Source organism: Penicillium chrysogenum (assembly GCF_028827035.1).
Source record: "Penicillium chrysogenum strain IBT 35668 chromosome Unknown utg000001l_segment0_segment0, whole genome shotgun sequence".
NCBI lineage: Eukaryota > Fungi > Ascomycota > Eurotiomycetes > Eurotiales > Aspergillaceae > Penicillium > Penicillium chrysogenum.
Window position 1 is genome coordinate 4,084,641 of NW_026622749.1, and position 27,571 is coordinate 4,112,211.

Here is a 27,571-nt window from a genome sequence, read left to right on the forward strand (position 1 = left end):
ACCTTTTATTTCAAATCATGTCCTCCCCGTCGAAGATGTTATGCCACCATCCACGATCAATTCCTGACCTGTGATATACTGCGCCTCGTCACTAACCAGGAAGAGCGTAGCATTGGCAACATCCCACGCGTCGCCCATTTTCCCCATCGGAACTTGCGCATGGCGTATCTCCATGTATCTTTCCGCTTGATCATCCGCATATCTGGATACCATACATTTTGTGTACGGGGTGTCCATGAGCCCAGGAACAACCGTGTTCAGACGCACACCTTTGGGTGCATAGATGACGCCGTTGTTTTCATCAACTGGATGATGGCAGCCTTCGTCACGGAATATCCGACCTGAGCCTTTCCAATGTACCTCAAGCCGGCAATGCTGGCTACACTCATCACTGCGCCACCGCCTTGCTGCTCCATTATCGGTAGAACATGTTGACACATCAAAAACACGCTCTTGAGATTGAGGTCCACCTGGGAATCCCAAACTTCCTCCAACATTGTAGCGGGGGAACCGGGCTCTGACCTCCCAACGTTGTTTATCAGAATATCAATCCGTCCGTGTTTAGCCATACAGGCTTCCACAAGGGTCTTCGTAGATGTCTGACGTCACGTCTGTGTCCACGACGTCGCAAACTCCACCCTCGGTCTCAATGGCCTCTTTAGTCGAAACCGAAGCGAGCGTGCGATTGCCACCAAAGATCTTTGCACCTTGTCGGGCTAGGAGAACAGCGATGGCAGCACCAATTCCCCAACCTTCAGGTTGGCTTTGACCGAGGCCAGTGATGAGGGCGACTTTTCCATGGAGAGACAACATAAGGGAAACAATGTATTGTCAAGAAGATAGAAGAATATTGTCAGGATGGATCCGTAGATACAGACCTCAAATATATTCACTTATATAAGAAACCAAAAACGGGATTGTCCCGACGACGGGGTTTCCCGCTCCCCAGCGGCATAACTCCCGATACAAAATCCATACACTAACCAGTTATGCACTATTACCTATCTTTGCCGACGGCGTTAGCTAGCATTCCCCCTTCATAGTTATCCAGAGCACAAGGTGTTGTAGTTACATGGGTTGACAGTTGCAAATACAGGGTGCAGTGCAACTTTTCCAGTTTCAAGTAAGGGCTTTAAAGAGAGACTCGACAGGACAGGTGAGAACGTAGTCTGTAGAGGGGTTACTACACACATTCCTATCTAGGTAGTACATGCATATGTGTGCCAAGACCTGCACGTTCACATTTCTATACATTGAGTTGTATGTTGTACTCCCTACAGTCTGTCGTCTATATTGTACAACACACAGGTATGTACGTACATAGTCTACATGTACTACACTACACGTAAGTCTCACCTGCTGCCAGGTGGTCGACTCTTCAAATGTCGTCGTCTAGCATCCGTCTAGCATCTATCATCTATCATCTACTCCATACCATCAATCCATTTACTATCTAGAACACATTTTCCACCAGATGAGACACGTCAGATATTCTCGAACGATCCCACGTGTGCACAGATATTAATATTATTTCCTCATGATATATCTTCACATTTCAGGCTCCCGTGTTAACATTCTCCATATGCTGTAAACGCAAGTTTCCACCGCCAGACCCCCTTACATTCCTGAAAACCATTGGGGGAAAAAGTATCCAATTACTACCCGCCTAGGTACCTAGGTATCCATGGATTCTTCCAAGGTTCTATCAAATCCATGGAAGAGATCCTTGCGGGTTGGCATTACATTGATACTATTGGTCCCTTCAAATGAAAGTTCTCACATTCAGGGGGTTGATCGATTAGCGCCAAATCTTCCCAAGGTTTTTTTTTTTTTTTTTTTTTTCCAAGGTTCCTAGGTTCCTTCGGGAGACCCGCATTGGCCAATGAGATTCTTTTCCCTCTCTGTATTTTTCAATTCACTTTCATTTACACAGCAACTGAGATGAATTTTCGATTTGTTTTTTTCTGATTTTCTGATTTCGATTCTTTTCCCATGTCCTTCACAGGTTCTGCACGTTTTGGAATTTCCTCTGGACATATCGATACATATAGAGCACCTCCACAGGTACTCGCCAAGGCAAAGAAGACCCGCAAACTATCGGATCGACATGAGCACTTTGGATTAATCTTCAAGCCGGGCCTATCAGCTCTTCCATGCACGAACTTCTCAGTCTCCATTGTGGGTGACAGGTCGTAAGCGGGGACCATGCAAAGAGTATTGCTTTTTTCTTTGCTTCTTTTTTGACCCGGGGAACTTGCTCCGTACAGCCCCCTCTTTCCTGTCATTTCCTTGGCTTTTATATCTTCTTGTTTCCCAAGACTATACTCACCATGGAGAGTATAACGGTATAATCAACCCCCCATTAACTATGTAGAGATCTTTTGCTAATCTGTTCAAGGATAACGACGCAAATATTGGATCGGCACGAGGCGACGCGTCGACCGCCTCTGGCGATGTCGCCAGCGGTCTTACCGGGGGAGGGGGCTCATCCGGCTCTGCCCTGGTGATGACTCTATTGCCTGCACTTGTCTACGCCGCGTTTTGGATTAGCCTCTTTCTGATATTTCGGCGCACTCAGCGCAGATGGTACGCTCCGAGGTCCTACTTGCCCGACATACATGAGCATCAACGGAGTCCCGAGTTGCCTTCTGGCTGGGTAAACTGGCTCGGCACATTCTTAAAAATTGAAGATAATCATGTGCTCCACCACTCATCGCTAGACGGTTATCTTTTCCTGCGATTTTTGCGCGTCCTGGCTGCGACATGTCTGACAGGCTGTGTGATTACATGGCCAATTCTGCTGCCCCTTCATGCCACTGGGGGCAACGGCAATACAGAGCTCGACAAGCTAAGTTTCAGTAACGTCAAGAACCCCAGCAGATACTATGCCAATGTTATAGTGGCATGTGTCTACTTCAGTGAGTTCTCAGTTGTTCACTCGCAAAACTAGCCCTACTGACCATGTATAGCGTTCGTATTTTATGTCGTGGTCAGAGAAAGCCTGTATTATGCAAACCTCCGCCAGGCCTACCTCAACTCGCCAGCCTATGCATCTCGAATGTCGTCCCGTACAGTCCTCTTCATGTCAGTTCCGGATGCCTACAAGAACGAGAAGAAACTACGTCAAGTATTTGGAGACTCGATCTGCCGAACTTGGATTACCTCCGACTGCTCCAAGTTGGAAAAGATGGTCGCTCAACGGGATCGACTAGCTGAGAAGTTAGAAACCGCAGAGACCAAGCTCATTCGGCGAGCAAATAAAGTTCGCACTCAAGCAATCAAAACAGGTGAATGGAATTCCGATACGTGCCTGGATTGCGAGTCAAGCAACCCGGCATGGTCTCACAAGGTCAAACGTCCCATGCATCGACTGAAATTCTTCGGCGAAAAAGTCGACACTATCCACTGGTATCGGGCTGAGCTCGCAAAGAAAATCGAAGAGGTCTCGAATCTACAAGCCAAACACCAAAATGGCGAAGCAAAACAGCTCAGTGCAATCTTTGTCGAATTCAACAGCCAGGCCGATGCACAAGTCGCCCTGCAAACCCTATCGCATCATCAGCCGTTTCACATGACGCCTCGCTTTATTGGAGTTTCTCCTAGCGAGGTCGTATGGTCGGCGCTGAATCTTAGCTGGTGGCAAAGAATTGTTAGGAGATTCGCAATCCAGGGATTTCTGGCGGCGATGGTCATTTTTTGGTCGTTTCCTGCGGCAATCGTGGGTGCGATTTCGAACATCACATACATCTGCACGCTGATCCCCTTCCTCGGCTTCATTCTTGACTTGCCCGATTTCATCAAAGGAGCGATTGAGGGTCTTCTTCCTGCCGCGGCCCTAGCGGCGTTGATGTCGTTAGTGCCGATCATATGTCGCAGTATGTTCCCCTGGTCTGCCTTGTTCGCTGAACCCTTGCTGACTTCTACATAGTATGCGCTAGGCGAGCTGGAGTTCCATCCAAGGCACGAGTTGAGTTGTTCACACAAAGCGCTCACTTTGTCTTTCAAGTGGTACAAGTGTTCTTGGTCACGACCTTGACGTCGGCTGCGTCGGCTGCTACTGCACAAATCGTCAAGGATCCTCTCTCGGTCAAAGATCTGCTGGCGCAGAACCTGCCCAAGGCAACCAATTTCTACATTTCTTACTTCATTCTGCAGGGATTGAGCATGAGTTCTCTGGCCCTTGTTCAAATTGTCAGCGCCTTGGTGTTCAAATTTGTCACCACATTCTTTGCCTATTCCCCTCGTCGTCTGTTTCAAGGATGGGCCGAACTTGCCTCTCTCAGTTGGGGCAATGTCTTCCCCGTCTTCACCAACATGGCTGTAATTGGTAAGCGATACCCTACTGCTTTCTAACGAGGATTAACTGACCCGATTCGTTAGCGTTGACCTATTCATGCATTGCACCTCTGATTCTGGGATTTGCCTTCCTCGGGCTTTATCTTGTATACCAAGCCTACCGATACAACTTCCTCTTCGTATATGATATCGAAGTCGACACAAAGGGACTAGTCTACCCACGAGCCCTGCAACACTTGCTAACCGGTCTCTACCTGGCTGAGATTTGCATGATAGGGCTTTGCGCCATCAGGGGCGCTATCGGCCCAGTCATCATCATGGTTCTATTCCTGATCGGCAACATTCTGGCACACATGTCGCTCAACGATGCACTCGCCCCTCTGAATAGTTTCCTACCACGATCCCTTGACGCCGAAGAGGAAATGCTTCAAGAGAGAGAAGATGCAGTGGCAGCGATCAACGAAGAGCGCCGCCCACGCGCGATGGCCTTCTGGAGATGGTTCCACCCGAACGTATACAAAGATTATGCTGCTTTGCGTCAAAAGGTTCGACGCAATGTGGAGAGGGTTACCTACACGCCCGAAGAGATGCGCACAGCATATTTCGAGCCATGTGTAGCATCACCGCCACCGACTTTGTGGATCCCACGCGACAAGTGGGGGTTTAGTAGCCATGAGGTTACGGAGACAGATTCGATAATCAGCATCACGGATGAGGGTGCGCACCTGGATGACAAGAACAAGATCGTGTGGGATAAATATGACCCTCATCTTCCTTTACGGGAATTGAAAACCCTGTATTGATCATGGCTATCTGCCATGGAATTTAATGACTTGATGACCGATTGGGAGGATGCTTTTGTACATAAATTCTGTTATTAGATACCGAGGCTATTAAGCAAAGCCCGATCAAGCGCACTCAAATGATGTTTATGATATAACTGGTCCATTTCCTTGGTAAACCCCATTGAGATAGAACCCCCCATCAGACGGTCAAGGTAAAGTTGACAGCATTCGCAACACCATTATCCCGCGGGAAAAACTCGAAGGTGAATACAGTCGATTCGCCAGCAGAGATGACGGAGCTAATAGCAGATGAAGTGAGGATTACATGGGAGTCGTCCCAGTTATACTGGCTACTATAGGTCTATGTCGAAGTATTAGCATTGGCCAAAAGGTACACGAGGAGTAGGGCTCAGCTTACAGCTCTGGCTTGTTGGATAGGACCCAGCGATACTGTCCAGTCATCGACCAGGTATTTTCCACTTGTGGTCAAAGCCTTTACTGCAGCGACAGTTGGTAGTCCACCCCAGGTGATTGGGATCGATAGGTCAGAGCCGGAGACAGACGAGGCCACTGCCGACGTAGATGACAGAGTTGGAGCCTTCCATTGTACAATTTGGATAACAGGGGACGTGTCACCCCCCGAGAACTTCAGGGTTAGAGTGGCGATGACACCCGGTGCTGTCGTGGACGAAAGATGCTTGGATAAATATGAGGCCGTGAAGATTATATTCGCACCCGAGACAGAATAGTCTGTTCCGGACAAGGTAGAGCCAGTAGAGTCACTGATCGACGAGAGCTTGTTACCGTTGAAGATAAATGGAAGAGTCTGTTCAGTCACGTCTGTCCCATACTGATGGAAAATATAAGCCGACGATGACTGAGTGGTTGCAGAAGCGTCCTCTGTACTGTCTGGCAGACTATTTGCAGTAGACTCGGTGGATTTTGTGATGATCGAGAGTGAGTTAGTGTCACGCCAGACCCCGGTGGTTCGATCCAAGTGGTCCAGTCCATTATCCCACAGCACGCAGGAGATGTCAAGACTGGCTGCAGTCTTGGTCAAGAAGTCAACGTACTTCCATCGAGCAGCGGGCTCGGTGTTGGTGGGTGAAGCATCATATTCACCCAAAAGGAGAGGTACATCAGGGAAAGTGTTGCGCAGCCGCTGGAAGTCAGACTGTACAGCAGACTTGTCATTGTCAGAGCCCCAAATAGTCTTTCCCCTGTTCGAAGTCATTAAAATAATAGCTAATATGCTGGGCCTATACTCTTACCAAGCGCTGAAAATGAAGTCGTCTAGAAGCCAGGCAGTTCAGTCAGTTCAACTCAGTTCAACTCGACACATAATACCGGTAGGTATAGTTTGATATATCACTCACAGGGACTGTAGTAGTGGAACTGAATAGCATATGGGTTTGAAAACCCAGAAGGTGCAACAAACCAGTCTGCAGTCTTGATGCTATCCTGAGCACCTCCAACTAGAGTAACGACTCTTTGCGAGTTGAACCCACCGGCATCATTAATCGCCTGGAGGAAGATCTTGTTCAGCTTGTTGATCTTGGTACCGTCGGCCGCAGTATTGCACGGAGGCTCATTGATGGGTTCAAAGGCAACGAGGTTCGATTTACAGGCCAACTTGGTCCCAATTTGATACCAGAGGCTGTAGAATTTCTCTTCAATCATGGTAAGATTGGCTCCGGATTGGGTAACATCAGCCCAATTCCATGAATCTGTTTGCGGTCAGTCAAAGTCAACGTGGATTATACAAGGTATATCATACCATGATGCACATCAACGATAGCGTACAGTCCACGGGCCACAATCATATCGACCACATCGGAGACTCGTTCCAACCATGTTGGGTCAACAGTCCAATCGGGTGAACTTCCAGTAAAGTGATCAGCCCAGGTAACTGGGAGTCGAACACTCTTGAAGCCGGCATCCTTCACGGTATCAAATGTCGACGCCACAACTGGTACATTATTCCAAGATCCCTCATCGGGGATAGCATCAAGTGTGTTTCCTAGATTCCAACCGGGATGTAGATTAGACACAAAATCGGCGGCTGAGATTGCGCTAAATGTTCCAGTGCACACAGCCCCTGTTGGGGCAGCAGTAGCTGTCTGGGCTATCCCGAGAGCCACGATGGCAGAAAGCAGAATCTGCATGGCAAGGTCTATTATTGGATGATACCTACAGATGATTTCGCAAAGGACAAACGCAAGGACAAAGGCAACGGCACCTCAAGGACATTTATAGATAACCAATTTTTATATTAAGCCCTAATCCTTGCGGCCCGGCGGACCGGGGTATTCTTCAGGAAGACCACATTAGAGTGTGCCAAAACGACCTTTGACTTTGAAGAGTAGATGAGTTGCATGTACAATAGTAGACTTGGCATAGCTTCCAAGGTTGCATCTATGCACTTTTGAGTCTTTCTACGGGGAAAAGACTAGTTATCTGGGAAAAGGCGCCATAATAACTCCTCCAATGAGAAGCCTTTCCCCCAACAGATACAATGCGAGAATCCTTTAATTTCCCCAAACTGAGGACAAATTAGTTGTAGTCCATGCGGACAAGTCCCGAAAAAGGTAACCATTTCCTATGTCACCTGGTTAGATGTCTTTAATAGCCCCGCTCCTGTAGAAGGCGCGGACAAGGTCCGTGTTGGTTTTATAGATCCGTGGAGAATGGGGAGAATGAGGAGAACGAGAAACTGAGAAGAAACTAGTTTGTTTCATATGGAACCAAAGTAATCAAAGACATTCGTTTCTCTACAATATATATCGTTTGTAGGCGTCATATTCATTCCAGCGCATTGGCGTAAAGTATCAGTGCCACTCATCATTTCCAGGTTTTGCATTGGTCACATCACTATGCATCCACCTCTGTCCCGGTCTGTCTCCATTACATTATGATCCCCTGTACGTACAAACGGGCGTTGTCGGTGAGAATACTGTGAAGTTCGATTCCGCGAATTTCGGTTGCCGGGGTACTGATTTCCTGCGGCACCGTATGGCCTTCTATCAGGGGGAGAATAGCGCGGCCCGCTAGCAGCTTGCTCATAGGGAGGAGGAGGTGCGTTTGGGTCCTCAGGGTCGGGCCCATGTGACTGAGGTCTAGGCTGAGAAGTAATCACATTGGCAACGCTCGAAGTTCGATTAGGTACATTGCTCAACCGAGGCGAAGACGATGGTCGATTGGAAGAATTATTCGGAGCAGGCGTGCGACAATCACGAGCCTGTTCGTTCCTAGCATTCTCGCGTCGCTCCTCCTCTTGGAACTGAAGTGAGAGCGCATAGGCATAGTCTGCATCACTCTGTTCTTGTGTCGGCTGAGGGGATTTCGGTGCTTCGTCCGCATTTGGAGAATGCGTGGCTGGCTCATTCGATGTTTGGGGGCCCGCGAGACCACCAGATGGGGCTGAAGGACCAGTGCCCACGGGGCGAAAGTCGCCAGAGTAATATTCTGTGTTGAACCCTGTCACATCGACTAGAGATTCCCAAACTACCTCGGCATGGCCCGCATATCCAGCATCGGTGACCAAAGTATACAGTTGGTGGGATTGCGGGTGTTTATAAAGAGTCGAGAAATGGTCGTTGCGGAAAAGAATGGAGACGGATCCGGGCGCAAGTTTAGTCGAGAGTTGTGTCAAACCAAATGGGCTTAATTGCGTCGCATTCTCAATTTCCACGAACCGCTGGATCATTTGGATATCCGCCATGGTATTCTCTTCCGCAGGTTCAAGTGCCTCGCCTCGTGTCACCCGTTCCTCGAACTCTTGTCTGCGAAAAGGCAACATTTGAATATCCTCGTAATACTGAGCAGTGCGTGACATTGCATCATAAGTAGGACTAGACCAAGACGCTAGCCAGCCATGGATCAATGGTATACCAAACGTGCTGTACAGTCGAAGATCACTGGTTTCGAGGAAAGTGCCAAATCCTTCAGGAGAATCCTAACTGTAGGTTAGTATAGGTGACCACTGAGAGATACATCGCATGTACTCACCATTGTCAAACGTGGATTGACATTCATGCCCGTATGCAGCATTGTCAGGAATTGGGTGAGGGCCTCGATGTCTGGGAACTCCTCATCAGGGCCCAGGCATGTTGTCAACTCTTCAAACATCGCCTCGATTAGCAGACCCAGAGAAATTTGCTCGCGGGTCGACAGAGCTCTAACGATTGGGGGATGAGCGTTGGGGTTCGCGCGCAGCACCAGTGCATTTATAAGCGCCAGCAGTGGACAGGGTCCGTTTTGATTTTGGACCAAAATCGGGGACTCCAGCAGTTGACCACTTTGATCTGTCCATCGGATTAGTCGAATGGTATAGGTTTCTGACCTTTGTTCCTTTTGTCGTGCAGCTTCTGTCGCAGATAGTATGGGGCTTGCTTTAGGTTGTTGTGGGTGCCCAATCATGGAAGGTGTAAGCTCCTGTTTTTCTGACAATGGTTTTGCTCCGTTCGCGGCTGGCTCTGAGTACACCGAAGACGCAGCATGAGACCCAGCCTCGGCCCCTGAATTGCCAGCGACGCCAAATGCATCCAAATCGATTAGTTCGTGAGACGTAGCAGAGGTTCGACTCGAGAGAGTAACAGATGGAGTATTGACTTCAGCATCTGATCCAAGTCTCCCTGGATTGGATGAATGTCTATATTGCGCATGGGCATGGCTTTCCACATCAGAGGGTTCAGACGGCTGCACAGAAACCGCAGGGGCATATGGATTAGACTGCGCTCCTTGCAGATAGACCTCTTGGGGGACCGAGACCTTGATGGACTGTTGAGACCCCCACGGTGAGTTATCATCAAGGTGGTGGCCGCCCAACACGGGGCGTTGCTCGGAATGAGAAGGAGGACGAGGATCCTCGGCCCATGGGGATCCTTGTTCCGGTCCGTCTAAAAGAGAGAGCCGTGCAGTCATCGGAATATATCCTTCGGCTGTAAATTGTTAGCAACCAACATTAGTTTGAGAGAGCTTTCAGAAGCAAGTAATGTCGTACACTGGCTCAATGCGTCATTGTTTGAAGTCGCATGTGAATCACGCCCCCACTCATTGCGATCCAAGGGATCTTGAGTATGATCTGCCGGCCTGGGCTTTAAGAATGGATTATTCGACTGCAACTGTACCGGGACCTCTCCGGTCGAGCCCTGATCGGCGTCGGACGTTGGCCGCCACACATTTGCAGCCGCTCCTGGTGGTTGGCCTACCATAAATGTAGGTGAATCCCATTGCCGGTTGGTATCTGCATGTTCCTTGTATGCTCCCTCATACTGATCATATGGACGGGAATGGCCATCATCCGGCCTGCTGGTATTGTCTGGCCAGGAGTTCGGAGGCTGACTGGTGGGAGACCCCATCGGCGACCGCTGTGCTTCTTCAAGCGGCATCAGGTCAAACGCAGGTGATGTGTTGAGGTCGGGGGAGTAGATCGAGTCCTCAGAAGGAAATCGGTTCAAACGAGTCGGGCGGGAGGATGCAGAATTGGGTGATTTAGGCGAACGTGCGCCCGGTCGAGCATTTGACTTGTTAATATTCTCCAGACGTGGTGGGGGCTGTTTGCGCAGGCCCATGAAGACGTCCGTTGACCTTTTGGGTGGCGGAGGGAAGGTTTGAGTTTGTGTATAGTTCTAGGGGAAGGCTAACAAAGCACTTGACGTCGAGAATACCCTTAATAAGAGTTTGTATTTCTGATCAAAGAGTGGATTCAGGGTGTAAGCTCAAAAGTTGAAATAATAACAATAAGCCATTAGATACTCCGTAGTTATAGGAAAAACGCCTTGCGCTGGGGCGGCAGGGGCTGAAATGCCCGTATACGTAATTGATGGGCAACACCTGCAACACCTGGGCAGCCTATCGTTTAGCTCGAGGAAAGATCATGCTCCAAATGAAGAGAAAGTGATGTTCAAAGCAATGACGAAGGTGGATGATGATCTCAGGAGTCTCTGAGGTCTCTCTCTCTCGCAAGGCACCCGGATTCCGCAGATCCACCATTTCCTGGTTAACCTGGGGGAAGCTTCCACGCCGGTATGTGTATTTACCGTATTATTCACATGGAAGAGAGGTCCCAGTTAGCGTGGCGGTGTAAGTATGGTATGGGGCGGTATGCTGCAGACTTATGACGGAATGGATGGGAGCTAGTAATTTAAGGCATTAAATCCAGGCATCAATAAATCTCAAGGCATCAAGTACTAAGGCATCAATATCCCGGACTATCTATCCACCCGGCTGGGAGTATGCTCGTCCTCTGATTGGCTGTTATTCTATCGGCCATAAAAGTCCCCAGAATAATTTTGTGGAAAGAGCTCGAGGCAAGGCTGTTCTATCGCCAATCATGCATTCCTATATTCGCCCGGGCCAGTACGTGGCTATCCGGCTCCAGTCAGATCAGTTAAGGCTCATCCAGATCGTTCCCGATACGTAAGTACTTTTTCGCTCTATGCGGGGGAAGATTCCATCGCAAGAACTAACGTTGGGTCAGAATCGTCAATTTGGGTAGATTTGGTAGCTTTACCGCGAATCAGATTATTGGACGACCGTTCTATTTCACCTTCGAAATCCTTGATGCGTGCGACGAGGCTGGCCACCAGCTCCGGGTCGTGTCAGCAACGGAGTTGCATGCGGAGACCCTCCTCGCGGGGGAGGGAGACGGAGAGGGCGACGACGTGGAAACTGGCGAAAATGGAGTCCCGATGCGAACGAATCGTGAAATCGTTGACGAAAACTCTTCCCAGAAATTGACTTTGCAGGAAATTGAAGAACTGAAGAGAGAGGCCGGTGGCGCGGGGAAAGACATTGTCGCAAAGCTTTTGGAATCGCACAGCGCAATAGACCAGAAGACTGCATTTTCTCTTGCCAAATACACACTGCGGAAACGCAAGAAGTATCTGAAGCGGTTTACCGTCCTGCCACTGGACGTTGGCCTTCTCGCCAATTACTTGATCGAAGAACGGGATGCGCAAAGGTCCATGGAGCTACGGGATGAACATATTGGTCTCATCGGGTGCTGGGGTAATGTACATCACAGCGGAAACATTGAAGTGGGTGAGGGGATGAAGCCACATGGACGCTATGCCATCGTCGACGAGACTGGCGGACTTGTTGTTGCCGCGATGGCTGAGCGCATGGGAATTTTATACCCGCACGATGCCGATGAAGAGCCCACAGAAGAGCAAGATGTTCCAGCCCACGATGTTCCAGCCCATGATGCCGCAGAATCCCAACATACCAATGCCCCCCAAAGCCCCGGCGCATACGTCCCCAGCCAATGTCCGCTACTACCAACACCATCACCGTTATCCACCCATACTCACAACCGAACTTGTCACTCTTGAAATTCTTTGGCTATGACACCAATAACCCCGATGAATCCCACCCTCTCCACACCCATCTCAAATCAATTTCTTGGATGCAGTTGGCTGACCCCAATTCCGATCCGCTCTACGCCAACGAACCACCCATCATACCTGCAGAGGAATTGGCTGAACTTAAACAAAGCAAGCGCAGTGCGTATTACCACAAGCGCAATCGATGGGCGCGAGTTAAAGCAGTTGTGGATGAGGGACGGGCCGGTAACTTCGACGCTCTGATCGTGTCCACCTTGCTAGAGCCGGCAAGCGTTCTGAGGACAATGGTCCCACTCCTTGCGGGGTCTGCTCCGGTGGTCGTGTATTCTCCGACAGTTGAGTCTCTGGTTGAATTGGCAGACATGTACTCCACTGCTCGGAGGACCGCATTTATCAACAAAAAGCGAGAATTGGAGTTGCAGAGTTCCGAAGGAGAGGCCGTCGATTTGTCCTCCCTCCATGAAGAATTCGTCGTCGATCCGACCATTCTCCTTCCACCGACCTTGCAAACGTCGCGGGTGCGTCCATGGCAAGTTCTGCCTGGTCGAACCCACCCCCTCATGACTGGACGTGGTGGCGCAGAGGGATATCTCTTCCATGGCATTCGCGTACTCCCCACCACACAGAATATCCAGGCTGCTGGCAACGTTCGCAAGAGACGGAAGGTGGAAACGACATCTACCCCGATCAGTGATCGAGATGTGGAGATGACGTCCTAGGTTTCACGAATGAATGCCCTAAATGCCCTCAAAATAGATCGAATAGCATTTCAATGTACAACTACTACAACTTCTTAGCTTTGGTGTTCTGACTTACCCTAGCTGGCACCCCTTATTTGGGCATACTGGACGTCGAGTTAGGGCTAGTCTGTGACGAGTTTTGGCTCCCAGGTATGCAAGTAGACACACCCAAGTCTCTCTGGTAGTTACGCGAAGCGCTCGATATGGTGTTGAATCAAGTATCAAATTCATTCGTGCGCTGAATTTCATCAAACAATATACAGCAACGCTCGTCATCTAGAGACTCTTTCCCATGAACTTTCTCTTCGTGAAACTCAGCCAAAACTAGAATTGGTCAGTATTCGGGGTATATTGAGAATATATTCTTTGCTCCCTCTTACCTTTGATGGCCCGACTCCACCGGGGTATAATCTAGCGTGTAGGCGGATGGCGATCTCCTGTCGCACCTGCGAAATGTACCTAGAATCGCAAGAACCTGTCAGCTAAAAATGCAGTGCAACTTATAGAAGCAAAAATCTCACTGGCGAAGAGTCTCGGCATCCTGGCGGTCACGCGGGGGCTCAAAGGCCTGGTTAAGCGGGAACGACACGTCACCGGGAATAGCAAAGCTGTCGAGGGCGGCGTTGGTCAAGGCCTGGAAATACAATTGTCAATGATATAGTTCTGCTATACCGGGGCTCTTGACCAAAAGCATCAAAATTTACCTTCTCCGCATCACGGGCAGTCATAGTTGGCTTGACCTTTCCTAGACAGTCGCTAATAAACAGAGTTCCATAAATGAGCATGCGGTCCGCGGGGCCGTTGATCTCAAAGTTGCGGAACAAGACATTGGCACGGAAGAGCGATAGGATCTCATCGACGCAATCATATGATTCACTTTCTGGCGACACATCGAGGTCGTCGGTGTTGGGAAGCGGGGGCAATGTGTATGCGGGGCCGCGAGTACGGGTTCGGAGGGGTAGGATAGGGAAATTTCCTAGTTTGGAGAGGTCCTATGGTCAACTTGGGTCCTTGACATGTTCGATACACAGCTCAGGAACTCCTGCGCTAGGCTTGATAGGAGTTGTACCTATCACGGGGACATCGCGGTCCTCCAGGAAGATAGAGTGGTATGCCTGCATTGAGGGTTAATAACAGACTTCGCACACATACGAAGGGTCCAAAGACATACAGGCATCTTGAATGCGTCAAATAATCAAATTGGGAGGAAGTTCAATCCAAGAGACCGGGGGGATAAGTTGACCCGTTGGAGGTTAGGCAGTTGAGGGATGTCATCTGTGGAGTCCCCAAGCTCCATGATTTTCCGCCCCGAGCCTCTTTACGCGCTCTACGCGTCAAACCATTTGGGCACACTTTCTCACGATTTACCTACTTTTCGTGACTTGGGCTGTTGATATTGACTATTTACCTCTATTCAGGAGTCATTCACCATGTCGGATTACGATGAAATGGACGTGGATGCGCCCAAGGACCTGCAATTTAGCTCTGACAACGCCAGTGGAAAAAAGAGGACTGTCGCTGATCTGCCAGTCGAAGCTCAAGATAATTTGCCGTGGTGAGTTTGAGAACGGTGTCGATTCGTGTACTACAACTAACGAACTTGCCAGGGTTGAGAAATACCGACCAAGCAGCCTAGACGATGTCTCTGGCCATCAAGACATTCTCGCGACTATCAACCGGTTCGTGGAGACAAATGTAACGAATGCCTATGACGATGGATGTACGACAGCCTTGGATTAACATTCTCATACAGCGACTACCCCATCTCCTCCTCTACGGACCTCCAGGAACCGGAAAGACCTCTACCATCCTGGCCCTGGCGCGGCGGATCTACGGTACCAAAAACATGCGACAGATGGTGTTAGAGCTGAATGCAAGTGATGATCGTGGTATTGATGTTGTTCGAGAACAAATCAAGACCTTTGCAAGTTCGTGCCCTAGGAGCCTCGAGTTGAACTACCGGCTTACCGTGAACACCAACAGGCACCAAACAAATCTTCAACATGGCCCCCCAAGGCACTGCCGGCTCCCCTCTGGCAGGTTTCAAGCTTATTATTCTGGACGAAGCCGATGCGATGACTTCGACCGCACAAATGGCACTCCGTCGTATCATGGAGCGCTACACAGCCAATACCCGGTTCTGCGTCATTGCCAACTACACACATAAGCTGTCCCCGGCACTCCTGTCCCGGTGTACCCGGTTCCGGTTTAGTCCATTGAAGGAAGTTGATATTCGGACCTTGGTCGACCAAGTGATTGAGAAGGAGGGTGTCAAAATACAGCCCGATGCCGTGGATAGTCTAGTGACCCTGAGCAAAGGTGATATGCGACGAGCCCTAAACGTGCTTCAGGCATGCTTTGCCAGCAGTAAGTTCTTGTCCTTTCTCACTGCTCGCATCCAGCCCCATTGACCAATGTTATCTTTGTTTTAGGTATCCCGCTGCCGATGAGGGACGCTCCTAAAGCCCCTCGTCCTGAGCCCGAGACTGTTACCAATGCGACGATTTACGACTGCATTGCCGCCCCGCACCCGTCCGATATTCAAGAAATCATGACTACCATTCTCTCTACCAGCGATGTCACTTCCTGCCTGAACACCGTGCAAACCCTCAAGACCACCAAGGGTTTAGCTTTGGCCGACATCCTCTCCGCACTAGCAGACCAACTCCAACAGCTTGATGTCCCCGCCCAAACACGTATCACCTGGCTCGAAGGACTGGCCGAGATTGAATGGCGACTTGCAGGGGGCGGTTCAGAAGCTATTCAGACTGGAGGGCTCGTTGGCGTAGTGCGAAATGGGTGTGAGTTAATGGGTGACAAGGGTGTTACGGTGGCATAAATGACAAGCGATACGATCCAAATATTCTCTGGTTTATTATTCTTCTCCGGTTTTTCATGTCATATAAAATGTAGCAATCTGGGTGGGCTGGAGTCTGGAGGCGAAGGAACAATAATTTCTCATATTTTCGAAGACCTAACAAGTATACAGACGTAGTAGACAGTTCTCAGTTCTATTACTTTTCATTATTTGTTATCGTCAATTCCTCCGACATGCATGTATGCAGTATGTATGCAGTATGGAGTATGTAGATTGACCCCTCCGCTATCCTCCGCTATCGCAGGTCTCCGGCTGACCGCGGAGATGGTTTTCAATTAGCTAATTTGTGGACTTCGGACTCTGCTGGAATCTGTCGTTGGGCCAATTGACTTGATCGTATTCTCGACACTAAACTATTCTCAGAACTTATACTTATCAGTTTTTCCCCCGCTCTCAAGCCTAGAAGCTTAAAGGTTTGATCGGAAGAGTCAATGGGTCTTGCCCGCAACAACCTTGACCATCGACATACATCTACATAAGGGTTGTACTTCCGGGGATTTTATTTATTGCTTGAGTTTCTTTTCTCTGCTTCCTTATTTCACCATGCGGTACTCTATCCAATCTGGCATTTTGCTGGCTGCAACTTTGTCTCCTGTTGTGGATGCCGAACGTGTGTTGGGTGCGTATATCTTCGCCCGCCATGGAGATCGCACCGCAAAAGTGTTCGGTAACACCCAATTGACCGACCTGGGTTACCGGGAGGTCTTTGATACGGGATCTTTTTACAACCAGCGATACATCTCGTCGGACTCTTCCAAGCAGATTGAGGGCATTAGTGCCGATGTTGTCAACCCAAAGCAGATCAGTGCCTCTGCTCCCTCGGATGCCGTACTGCAAAATTCCGCCACTGGCTTCCTGCAGGGCGTATACCCTCCGGTGGGGAAAGTAGCTTCCCAGACCCTGGCCAATGGAAGCTCCGTCGAGGCACCATTGAACGGCTACCAGCTCATTCAGCTGGCACCTGCCACTACAAGCAAGAACGCCGAGGATTCCACCTGGTTGCAGGGTTCCAGTGGATGCCAGAAGGCAACGCTAAGCAGTGACAACTTCTTTTCTTCCGAAATTTACACCTCGCTGCTGTCCTCGACCAAGGATTTCTACCAATCTCTTTCCCCTATGCTAGATGGCACATTTGCGTCGTCTGACATGACCTTCAAGAATGCCTATACCATCTTCGACTACTTGAACGTCGGCAAAATCCATAACTCTACCAGTCAATTCCCTCACGAGTCAGACCTGACCGATGAGGTATACCACCAGCTGCTTGCTCTAGCTGGTACCCATCAATTCAACCTGGCTTATAACGCCTCCGATAAAGTGCGCGCCATCGACGGTGCTGTCCTGGCAGGCGAAATCTTGGCCGGACTCAACGAGACCGTCGCTACCAAGGGCGAGACCAAGCTGAACATCGGATTCGGCTCGTATGGCACCATCTTCTCTCTCTTCGGTCTTTTGCAGCTGCCTGCTGAATCGGTTGACTTCACTGGAATCCCGGACTACGCCTCGTCAATGGTCTTTGAACTGGTGACGAACGCCAGCGGCACCGACTTCCCAACTGACAAGTCCGACCTCAGCGTGCGCTTCATGTTCCACAATGGTACTATCACGGGCTCATCTGAGCCTACTGCATACCGCCTGTACGGCCAATCAAGCGAGCTTCTCTCCTGGGACGAGTTTTCCTCGAAGACCAAAGAGATTGCTGTTACTTCCGATGACGAGTGGTGTGCCGTGTGCGGCAACACCGACGGCAAGTGCGCTAGCTCAGGCAGTACCAGCGGCGGCTCCAGCTCTGCTAGCACCTCTAGCACTAATGGCTCGGGAATGTCACTCGCCGTGGCAGGTGTCATTGGTGCCATGGTTACCCTCGCAGTGATTCTTGGTCTGCAGGCTATATTCTTCCTGCTTGGTGGATTCCGCATCGCAAAGCGGAACAAGGATAGCTCTGAAATGAGCTCGTCTGATGTTATGGAGGATAAAAAAGTTTAGGTTTTAGGGGTTTCCAATCGGATCAGCCAAATGGGGGGATCCTGAGTCTGTGACTTGCTCTTGGTACCTAGATAGGATTTGCAATGCGTAATGAATCTACGAAAAATGGGGATGCCATAATAATTTGAACCTGATTTGTGGACTATACAACCTTGAATTCAATATGACAACTGGGAGGCTTAATTAGTATGCATGCTTCGTGCTATGAGGTCCGATTTGTCTCGATTTTCAGCCAAAGTCCCTGTCCAAGCCAAAGAGCATAATAATAATTTCACTAACATCTCTTCATCCAACTTGAAAACATCAACATCTATGCTCCAAGGTTGTATATCAGAAGTGACCATCCCGCAGATTCACCGCCCTGAGTCAACAACTCGAAACTCCAACTCTCTTCTCTCTTCTCCTTCTCAACAGAATGCCTCGCCAACAAATCAATTTGGAGCCCTACCGGGATGAAATCATTGCTCTGTACCACCATGGCATCAGTAGCGACTCTATCAGCCGCACCCTCGAAAGCTGTCATAATATCCAAGTCAAGGAGCGAACCATTCAGTCCCGCCTTCGCAAGTGGGGTATCCGCAAGCGACACCAGACGACAACAGGCGATGAGGCTTTGCATGCGCGCATTAAGATGCTTTTCGTACAGGATAGGCTGACCGATAAGGCCATGCTCCACACGTTGCAGAAAGAAGGTTACGGTATCTCTGAACGCACTTTGCGTCGTCTGCGGTTTAAGTTAGGGCTTCATGCCAGGGCTTCGGATCGGGAGCAGCACCAGGATCAAGGCCATATGGGGAAACAGATGATTGCTCCGCATCCTCTGGCAGAGGGACAACCGGTGTGAATTTGACTTGGAACTGAAGCTTGAGCTTGCGCTGTGTCCCCATCAAGCAATACCCCATGCACGACAAATCATGGTGATTATCAGTAATCACGCCCTACGCGACAACACTGGACTACTCCCCATGCGACTCACCTGCGGCTGTTATACCTCGATCTTTATCAACACTGCGACAGTGATGATCTCAAGACTCCATTTGGTTGGATCGTTTCCAACTGACATGCGCTTCCAAGATGTCCTGTCGATGGCTTAACCGAGTCTCGATTTTGCACCCGGCAAATCTTTTTTCAATGCCAAATATCTCCTCTCAAAACGAGATCTCGCACTGGTGATCCGGTGAGTCGGGGAGTAAATCTTCCTTGGATCATTCCACCACCTACCACCATCCACTGCCACCAAATGTCAAGCCTGACAAAAGTATTCAGCATGTGCTCGACATACCTACCGGAAAGCCTCTTAGTTCCCGCTGCTATTGACCACTCCCAAAAGCGACAAATCTCAGTCTCATGTTGCCTGGCTAGGTAGTCATAGGTGCCTGGGGTCTCATTCCGACACTGCGGGGAATATGCAAAATATGTCATATAGTGTTGAATTGGAATGAAATAATGTCCACTCCTTCCTCAGTCAATTTTATCCTGAACAAAATGTCCTTTGGGCAAGTAAATAAGTAAATAAGGGCTAGGTCGGCGTCACGTGCCATGACGTTTGTTCGAGCTTTTGATCGGAGAAACCAACCCATTGAATCGCAACACTCACGAGGGGTGTCCATATCCCCGAGTACACTCCAAATCCTCTTCCCACCTCACTTTCGGCACGCGCTGTAAGCTGGTAGCTTACTTGCCCATCATGTCCACCCAATACGCCAGCGAGCCCAATCCCACTGCGTCGGCGACGCTCAACACGACGGTTGGCCCTATCCAGATCGCGCTCTTCGCAAACCAGGCCCCTCTCACCTGCAAAAATTTCCTCCAGCACTGCAAGGACGACTACTATGTCGACACAATCTTCCATCGGGTGGCCCCCGATTTTGTGATCCAGGGTGGTGATCCCACCGGCACTGGCTCCGGCGGAACTTCGATCTATGAATATCCGGAATTCGAATTTGACCCTGAAGCTCGGGACCCGAATGAGCGAGTCGTTCTACGTGATGAGCTCCACAGTCGGTTACGTTTCAATCGGCGTGGCTTGCTGGGAATGGCCAAGAGCGAGGACGGAACATACGGCAGTCAATTTTTCATCACACTAGCGAACACGGAGCGTGAGTTGAATGGACAATGTACAATTTTCGGCAGACTGGAAGGGGACAGCATCTACAATGTGTTGAAGATTGCAGACGCAGAGCGCATTCCGGGTACTGAGCGTCCTGTTTATCCGATCAAGGTGACATCCTGCGAGGTTGGGGAACTGGGGCCATTGGAGGGCAAATTAAAGGACAGAAAGACAGTCACAGCAGGCGGGAAGGCAGAGAAGGGCGTGCCCAAGAAAAAGAAGAAGGCGCCTAAAGGTGGGAAGACGCTTCTGAGCTTTGGAGATGAGGCAGACGAAGAAATGCCCATGCGCCCAGCGAAGCCGAAATTCAACACCAATTTGGTCGTGGATGCGCCAGGTGCAAAGGCCGAAGTACCAAAACCCAAACCCGGAGCAGAAGCCCCGTCACAGCCGCGCAAGCGACCCCGGTCGCCATCTCCAGAACGATCGCCGTCTACAGAGCGTAAAAAGCGCCCAAAGACACCAGAACCAGAAGCACAACTCCCACTTCCTCACCCTGAGTCGCCTACTCGGTCTCCGACTCCGGACGCCCCGCCCGCAAAGGAGTCCAAGCTGTCGCGGACAAATGCTCAGATTGCCGCTCTGATGGCATCAATGCGCCGCGACGTCGACGTCGGTCCTAAGGACACAGGTCGAAAGAAATCTGCCCTCGAAGCCATGATCCCCGAGACCTCCATCCGAGGACGGAAACGGCCACCTCCAGGAACTGCAAATGGCTCCAGTCGCAACGGGACAGGGCCTAGTAGCACCGCTGAGCGAGAAGCATTGCAGCTCTTCAACGCCTTCAAAGCCAAGCTCGAAGGAGCTAAACCCGAACCGACTGCCACATCATCACATAGCAAGAGTCACAAAGACACCAAAAATCAAAAGGAAGACGAAGAAGACGAAGAGGCCCAACTCTGCGATCTGCACTTCATTGCAAACTGCCAGTCCTGCCAGGCATGGGACGATCCCAAGACAACGGCGGATGACACCGAAGAGCAAGACGGAGGTTGGCTCTCGCATGAACTCCGCTTTGGGAAAGATACCCTAGGCAAGGACTTGAACTGGAAACGCGAGCACGGAGGTGATGCAGACTCACTTATGGTGATTGATCCTCGTGAGCGAGAGAAGGAGGTGGTTGGACGAAAGCGGGGATTACAGCGCGATAGAGAGCGCGAGCGTAAACGGGAGCGAGTAGGTGACTTGGAATGGGATAAGGGGCGCTAAATGTTCTTATTACAAAATGTCAATTCTCTCCATCCTAGCCTATCGATTTGATTCTCCCGTCTAGTATGTATGCCGGATCCTAACTTGTCGGATGTTTCAGCCGGACGCTACTCCACACATACATGTATGTCCCTGTAGACATAAGCGCTGGTATCTTACGAAAGCCATTCCCCAGAGGCTGCTAGGATCGGTCATTATGCTCGGCTCGTTCTTATGCCAGCCTCATTCCATCCTGTATCCAACGGTGGTTAAAAGTCACCCCATAATGACGGAGTACATGGGAATTCCAACCTGGGAAGGTCCCTGGTTGGGCCAATGAAGTTGATACTTGACATGACAATTGTTCGACCACATTGCCCCTAGATCGCACAGAGCCAACCTGTGTTGGTGGTGATATCGCGCCGAGCAAAATTGCGGCCTTTGCCATTCTTCTCGAGCACCAGAGACTCTGGTGGCACTGAGAGTCTTAATAGATGTTTATTCATAGGAGCCACGTTTTTCATCCATACTGGTAGTTCTTCGGGTTGGAAGGAGGCCAGGGGTCTCCGTCCTCCCCACGATAGACGTGCTCCCTGTTTCTCCGCAGAAGTACCTAAACAACATACTGTTGGACTGCTGAGATTACATGAGGATGATGTTACTACAGTCACATTCCCCAGGCTCTAGCATTTTCAGTTTGCCCACCTTTGTCCCCATAGCTAATCGTATAACTGATGTCCTAACACGGAATCTATCTACAGCTAGCGGCCTTTTCACTACCGGTAAAACTGACCCGTCTTTCCCTAAGCAGTCTCGATTTCGAGCATTCCGAAAATCACAAATACCCTGGTATACTGTCACCTGGGCTTCAGCCGGGTCGTAGATCTCGGATCTCGGGTGATCTACGAGTAACCGTGGACTCTGGTATCCACTTGGCCTGAGACAGTTGCGTCAGTTTGATACCTAGGTAGATATACTCCTTGCAGAGAGTAGACGGTAGAGTAATACCAAGGAATTGTAGTTACTGTATCATGTCCTCAAAGATCAGTTGGCTAATGCGTCGACAATGGATTCAAAATCATGCTACAAGAAAAGAAGGTAAAGCAAAGGTATCTCATTAAAGCTCCACGAACTGGATCATTCATGGATCATCATAGGTTTTTACAGCCTGGTCACATTTTTCCCAGGCACATAAATAAACCCCCATATCAACAGGGAAACGCCTAATTGTACGCCGAAATTTTTGGTCTCCAAACACTAACCCGTGCTTGGGAATCTTGAGGATCCGCTCCATCTCGTATTCCTTGCCCCGTCGAATCACGCCTTTCGGCGCCGTTTCGTCGCACTGCCGCCATCATTTACAGCTTCGCCTGCATTCTCCGTGGCTGCAGGACTGGTGGCTTCGCTATCCGTCAGTTGCTCGATCACACGCCCAGATTCATCGTAGCCGGCACCGTCAAAGCCGTAGTTATAGGTCGAATCACCCTGCCCATTATTGGGGGTCTCAAAGAGATCAGGCTCGGCAGGGATGTGATCGAAATCGAACAGGTCGTTGGTGTCTCCGTCATCGCCTTGGGTGGTCCCCACAGGATCTTGCGTGTTCTGGCCTGTCCCCAAGTGGCTCAGTGGGTTCTCGGCCTGTTTCTTCATATCGGAACCTGCGTCTCCAATGTCGGTGAAGTAGTCGTTGTTAAAGATTTGGTCGAGGTCAAGCGGCGGAGGAGGTACATTGCCCTCACTGTCGATACCGGGGATGGTGCCATTCGGGCTCAACGGCTGGAGAAGACTAGTCAAGTTCTGGACGGAACGATCCTGCTCGGCTTGCATCTTGACTAGGTTGTCGATTTCTTGTCGTGTGCTAGCTAGCCTGCCCGAGTAGTTGTGCGGCATGGGCGGTGGATTCGGCGAGATGAGCGCATTGTTAGGTGACACGCCAGCGTTGGGTTCTGATGAGTTTGTTTCGTTGGCCATGAGTCGAAGCATATCGGCGCGTTGGTTTGCCGTGAGGGGAACATTACCACCATGATTTTCGAGGGAGGAGAGCACATTGGGGAACTCGGAGAAGTTCGTTGAGAGCCCGTTGCGTGCATTGGAGTTTTGGATTACAGACATAATGTCCCGTTGGGGAGAGTTCTCGTCCGTCGGCTGTCCCGGAGTAACGTTCGGAGCACTTGGTCGGGGACTGTGGTCAAAGACCTCCTCCACATGGCCGTGCTGGTTGGCGCTGGGTTGCCGAGTATGGCTCCGAGACCGCGTGTCATAGGAGCCACTGGCTGATGGTGAAATTGTGGAGGACCGGGCATACGCATCCGCTGCGGGCGGAGCCTTCAAAAGCAGCGGCGGCTTCTTCATTGTTCTTTGGGAACTGGGGCTAGTCATTGATCCTAGAGCATTGGTAAGATAGTCATCATCAACATCCACAATGTTTCCTTGGTCCTGCGAAATGGCTCCTGCGAAAGAATTTGCGAGGTTTTGTGGCCCACCCTCTCCCTGCAAACTTCGGTTATATACGGTTGCAAGGAATGTTAGAATGGCATTGATGGAGTTCTCATGGCGGGTGTGTTGCTCCTGGAAATTGGCTGCCTGCGCATAGAGTTGCTCGTGTTCTTTCCGCAGCCTGGTGATTGTGGTTGAGATGATTGACTGCTGTTGACGAATCGCCTGAAGTTCGCGATATACCCCAGCAAGTTGATCGTTGGGTACAGAGCTGTCCGTGACTAATGACAATTGCTGTGGTCGGGGGGCACGGTTATCGCGAGCAGCCGGTGCACCCTCTTCAGCATAATCGTCCATGTCATTATCATCAATATCCTCCGTCTTCACGCGCGCGGCGCCCTTGCTAGGTTTGCTCGCATGTCCACCGCCTCCGGTGTTCTTTGGCTTCTGAATGAGCCATAGCAAATCCGGGTGGCCTCGTTTGAAATAAGGGTTGGCGTATTCGCTAGGACTCTTGTTTTTCCGTTCGCTGGCGCGCATTGAATTATCGGAAAGTCCGACTTTCTTGTGGAAGCCGTACATGTTCAGTTGTCGGACGAATGAGGCGTAGTTATTGTGTTTGAAGAGCTCGGGAATCAAGGTTCTCGCAAACTCATCCTCGTCTAGGACGACGAAGGAATTGCCATCGTCCGACCATCGAATCAATTCTGTATTCTTGGATTCGTCCAAGAAGCTGCGGCTCCCAGTTAGCCCTATAATTGATCACAAATCGATAGATGTATCATACCTGCTCAATTTCTGTACAAATGGCGGGATTTGCTTTCGTTTTGCCTGTGAATCTCTTTTCGCAGTCAAGGCTCGCCGGTAGAGCTCCTCGAGAGACTCCCCCCATGCCCCGCTCTCTCCACTTCCATTGTTTCCTCCGTTTTCCACGTATGAAGCAGGAGGTTGGTCGTAGCCACGGTTCCGGCTGACCACCTGGTTCGCTTGTCGGCGGGCGAGTTGGTTAGATGGTGTCGCAGCCGGCGCGGACACATCTTGGGGTGGCGCAAAGCCCACGGGGTTGTAGGATGAATCAGAGAAGGCGGAGGTATTGATGGCATTGACGGGGGGATTCTGGCCCCATTGTAAGAATTGATCGTTCGAAAGCTGAGATCCGGGGTTCGCAGTGGTCGGAAAGTTCGGTACAGGGTTCATCTGAGGATGAACGGGTGGTACTGTTCCCGGTGCAGGTCTCTTGCGAGTTATTCCTTGCGAGCTCATCGTGAATAGATTGGCGTAAAGACGTCGAGTTGAATCTTATCGCGGTGGGGTTCGGTATAGAATTGTGTCTCGATTTTCTCTGGTCTCTGTATAAGAGACTGAGTCGACCACAGGAATTTTGCCTAGGAGACAAAGGAACCGGATGCGAACTCAGTATGCAGGAAGATGTTCATCCAAGTCGCTGTCTAATTTTGAGTCGAGAAGGCTTTGACCACAGAACCGAGAGAAGAAAAAGTGAAAGACACTGGTCAGGGTTGTGAAATCTGTATCGACGCTTAAGTAGACACGATATCACAGGAATCGATAACAGACAAATCAAGGACCAGCAGTGGTCAAGACTAGGCAGATGACGCTCAATGGGCGCGTGAATTGTCCAACATCCAGATCAAGGCGGGAAGGTGCAGCAGAAAGCGCCCACTGGGCGGTGAATGAATCGAATATGCCGACCTTGGAGGTATTATGTCGAGAGGCACCAATATTGGAAAACCGGAGACATTCAAACGAATATACTACACTGTCAATAAGATGAATATGAACATGCTACTCGGCGGCGAGACCAAGTTGCCCCATTCCGGGGGAGGCGTTGACTGAGTCAGCAAGAATTGGTCTGGGGGGTGGTGACGAGTACAAGTACCTCATATTACCATGTGATCACGCGTGCCTATCAAGTATCAGTACTTACAGATGAACTGGTCGTTATATCGTTATATCGACTGTTTCAGCTTTGATCGTATAATTTACAATGGCAATGTCAATGTCAATACACCGTTTTCGTGGTTTATATCCTCTCGACTAACTATTTGAACTTTGCAGTAACCACTACCATTAAGCAGTACAACAAGACTGTCCCCACAGCTTGCTCGAGATTCTACATAGAACTAGATTCGCCTATCAAACCCCGGAACTCCGTCAGAATCTGTTGCCATAAGTCAGGTTGCTTTTGCGTGAAATCCTCGACCTGCTTAGGAGCAGCCAAGTCTTCTTTCATGCGCGACTCATTCTTGGTTCCATTCAGCACTGCCACATCCTTCAAGCCCATCACTAGAGTATAAAAAGCAGCAGCCGGGGTTATTTTCACATGGCGAGCAAGCTGCTGCACTGGCTGAGATCGTACGAGGTCTGGATTTGCTGTCAAAGTCCAAAAGCTCTGGTATATGATCTGATTCTCGCGGCAGAACGCGCGCAGGGGGACATCAAACAAAGTATCCTCGTAGAATCTGTTCTGTACCACTGATGGCTTCACGGTTGTATGGGACGAGGTGCACAGTTCTCTGAGTATAGGCAATGTACAATTGGAGATACCTAAATTCCGGATGCGGTGGGGAACATAAGTCTCAAGGGCGTGCCAGGCCTCCAGGGTCTGGGCTAAAGTCGACAGTGGCGAATGGATGATCACGGTGTCAATGTAGGCATCATCCACGGAGTCGGGGTCAACTTTGGAGCGAAGATTTTGCAATGATGATTTGATAGAGGCATGGACCTGATCCGTCACCGTCGCTGACGGATCATAGGGCATATTGGCCGGGTCCTGTGCCGAGACGGGACTATACTTGGTTTGCACCTAATCATTATTAGCTGCCAGATCCCCTAAAAATACATCTCGATTAAAAATAGTAACTGCCCACTCACATATAAGTCTGCTCGGCCAACGATCCCATCTGCAATTGCTCTGCGGATGCCATCACCAATGAGGTTCTCTTGGTAGTGGCGGGGTTGGGCCGCTGTGTCCACAGCCCGGAAACCAGCTTTGATTGCCGTATAGACTAGCTCAGCGCTGCGGTCTTTCTTCCAGGCTGTGCCGTAGACGAAAACGGGGATGGAGGTGGAGATAGTGCCCTGAGTTGGACGTAGGCAGTACTTTTCCCACATCTTGCAGTCCAATTCGTCTATGTTTAGAGACAGAGAAGAGGGTTTGTAATTGGTTTTTGGTTGGAATCGGAGCAGAAGTACCTGGTACGTTCAGATGATGTTATGCGGGGGTCCACTTCGACGCTTTCTTGCTAAGTAGAAGCCCTGCACCTGATCTGCATTGAAGATGGACTTGCAACATAATATTTCGACAATATATTAAGATTATCTAGATAGAATAGCTCCATTAGTCCGTATCTTTACTAAAAAAATACTGGTAAAAGTATCGGTAGTCGCGTGTAGGCGCGTTAGTCCGGACTATAACATAGCCGTTTACCAGGTCACTTTGGATGTCAAGTATTAAATCATGATCGTCGAATGATATTCGGATAGAGTATCGACAAGCATTGATTGAAAAACTTTAACAATCCTGAAGCCTGGAGATTAGACCATTTACATAACATTTATAGCTATACGAAGTATATCCCAGGGCTATCTATATATAGCAGAATGGTGGACCGGTTGAACTCGGCTATCGGCAACCCGCATGGGCTTCTTTCGCCTGTGTCAACATAATTTTCATTCTCGAGCTCAAGAGTACTCCCGATTACAAAGAATGTTAACCTATGATCAAGGCTGCAGAATTTCCCTGAATATTATGCACCGATTGGCCCACAGCGTGGCTTAGACATTGG

At 49.9% G+C, this 27,571-nt stretch overlaps 12 protein-coding genes across 12 annotated transcripts; 6 read left to right on the forward strand and 6 right to left on the reverse strand.

The window, feature by feature from the left end:
- Positions 1-15: 15 nt before the first annotated feature.
- N7489_001633 (SDR family NAD(P)-dependent oxidoreductase) lies at positions 16-813 on the reverse strand (the record flags this gene model as incomplete). Its single annotated transcript, XM_056707388.1, has 3 exons — positions 16-202; positions 268-522; positions 572-813. 3 exons carry the CDS (start codon positions 811-813, stop codon positions 16-18), a joined length of 684 nt encoding a protein of 227 aa, XP_056571690.1.
- A 1,517-nt stretch (positions 814-2,330) lies between these two features.
- On the forward strand, positions 2,331-5,099 carry N7489_001634 (uncharacterized protein; the record flags this gene model as incomplete). The annotated part of the gene is made up of 5 exons (XM_056707389.1): positions 2,331-2,345; positions 2,399-2,918; positions 2,970-3,875; positions 3,929-4,327; positions 4,381-5,099. 5 exons carry the CDS (start codon positions 2,331-2,333, stop codon positions 5,097-5,099), a joined length of 2,559 nt encoding a protein of 852 aa, XP_056571691.1.
- A 181-nt stretch (positions 5,100-5,280) lies between these two features.
- On the reverse strand, positions 5,281-7,246 carry N7489_001635 (putative extracellular endoglucanase; the record flags this gene model as incomplete). The annotated part of the gene is made up of 5 exons (XM_056707390.1): positions 5,281-5,442; positions 5,500-6,301; positions 6,353-6,374; positions 6,458-6,808; positions 6,859-7,246. The coding sequence occupies 5 exons, from the start codon at positions 7,244-7,246 to the stop codon at positions 5,281-5,283; spliced, it is 1,725 nt and encodes a 574-aa protein (XP_056571692.1).
- A 698-nt stretch (positions 7,247-7,944) lies between these two features.
- On the reverse strand, positions 7,945-10,654 carry N7489_001636 (MINDY family deubiquitinase; the record flags this gene model as incomplete). Its single annotated transcript, XM_056707391.1, has 3 exons — positions 7,945-9,036; positions 9,090-10,021; positions 10,084-10,654. The coding sequence occupies 3 exons, from the start codon at positions 10,652-10,654 to the stop codon at positions 7,945-7,947; spliced, it is 2,595 nt and encodes an 864-aa protein (XP_056571693.1).
- Positions 10,655-11,415: 761 nt separating this feature from the next.
- trm6 (tRNA 1-methyladenosine methyltransferase subunit GCD10) lies at positions 11,416-13,146 on the forward strand (the record flags this gene model as incomplete). The annotated part of the gene is made up of 3 exons (XM_056707392.1): positions 11,416-11,501; positions 11,563-12,274; positions 12,325-13,146. The coding sequence occupies 3 exons, from the start codon at positions 11,416-11,418 to the stop codon at positions 13,144-13,146; spliced, it is 1,620 nt and encodes a 539-aa protein (XP_056571694.1).
- Positions 13,147-13,443: 297 nt separating this feature from the next.
- On the reverse strand, positions 13,444-14,344 carry N7489_001638 (actin-related protein 2/3 complex subunit 3; the record flags this gene model as incomplete). Its single annotated transcript, XM_056707393.1, has 6 exons — positions 13,444-13,491; positions 13,548-13,626; positions 13,689-13,801; positions 13,872-14,143; positions 14,237-14,282; positions 14,339-14,344. 6 exons carry the CDS (start codon positions 14,342-14,344, stop codon positions 13,444-13,446), a joined length of 564 nt encoding a protein of 187 aa, XP_056571695.1.
- Positions 14,345-14,597: 253 nt separating this feature from the next.
- N7489_001639 (replication factor C subunit 3) lies at positions 14,598-16,006 on the forward strand (the record flags this gene model as incomplete). Its single annotated transcript, XM_056707394.1, has 5 exons — positions 14,598-14,722; positions 14,775-14,862; positions 14,921-15,095; positions 15,151-15,534; positions 15,600-16,006. The coding sequence occupies 5 exons, from the start codon at positions 14,598-14,600 to the stop codon at positions 16,004-16,006; spliced, it is 1,179 nt and encodes a 392-aa protein (XP_056571696.1).
- Positions 16,007-16,588: 582 nt separating this feature from the next.
- N7489_001640 (uncharacterized protein) lies at positions 16,589-18,031 on the forward strand (the record flags this gene model as incomplete). Its single annotated transcript, XM_056707395.1, has 1 exon — positions 16,589-18,031. One exon carries the CDS (start codon positions 16,589-16,591, stop codon positions 18,029-18,031), a length of 1,443 nt encoding a protein of 480 aa, XP_056571697.1.
- A 415-nt stretch (positions 18,032-18,446) lies between these two features.
- On the forward strand, positions 18,447-18,875 carry N7489_001641 (Clr5 domain-containing protein; the record flags this gene model as incomplete). Its single annotated transcript, XM_056707396.1, has 1 exon — positions 18,447-18,875. One exon carries the CDS (start codon positions 18,447-18,449, stop codon positions 18,873-18,875), a length of 429 nt encoding a protein of 142 aa, XP_056571698.1.
- Positions 18,876-19,718: 843 nt separating this feature from the next.
- cwc27 (putative peptidyl-prolyl cis-trans isomerase) lies at positions 19,719-21,350 on the forward strand (the record flags this gene model as incomplete). Its single annotated transcript, XM_056707397.1, has 1 exon — positions 19,719-21,350. One exon carries the CDS (start codon positions 19,719-19,721, stop codon positions 21,348-21,350), a length of 1,632 nt encoding a protein of 543 aa, XP_056571699.1.
- Positions 21,351-22,646: 1,296 nt separating this feature from the next.
- N7489_001643 (heat shock factor family protein) lies at positions 22,647-25,028 on the reverse strand (the record flags this gene model as incomplete). Its single annotated transcript, XM_056707398.1, has 2 exons — positions 22,647-24,498; positions 24,553-25,028. The coding sequence occupies 2 exons, from the start codon at positions 25,026-25,028 to the stop codon at positions 22,647-22,649; spliced, it is 2,328 nt and encodes a 775-aa protein (XP_056571700.1).
- Positions 25,029-25,896: 868 nt separating this feature from the next.
- Positions 25,897-26,978, reverse strand: N7489_001644 (putative aldo-keto reductase (AKR); the record flags this gene model as incomplete). The annotated part of the gene is made up of 2 exons (XM_056707399.1): positions 25,897-26,589; positions 26,658-26,978. Coding segments are annotated over 2 exons (1,014 nt in total), but the record flags the coding sequence as incomplete, so codon positions are not given.
- Between the last annotated feature and the right edge of the window lie 593 nt (positions 26,979-27,571).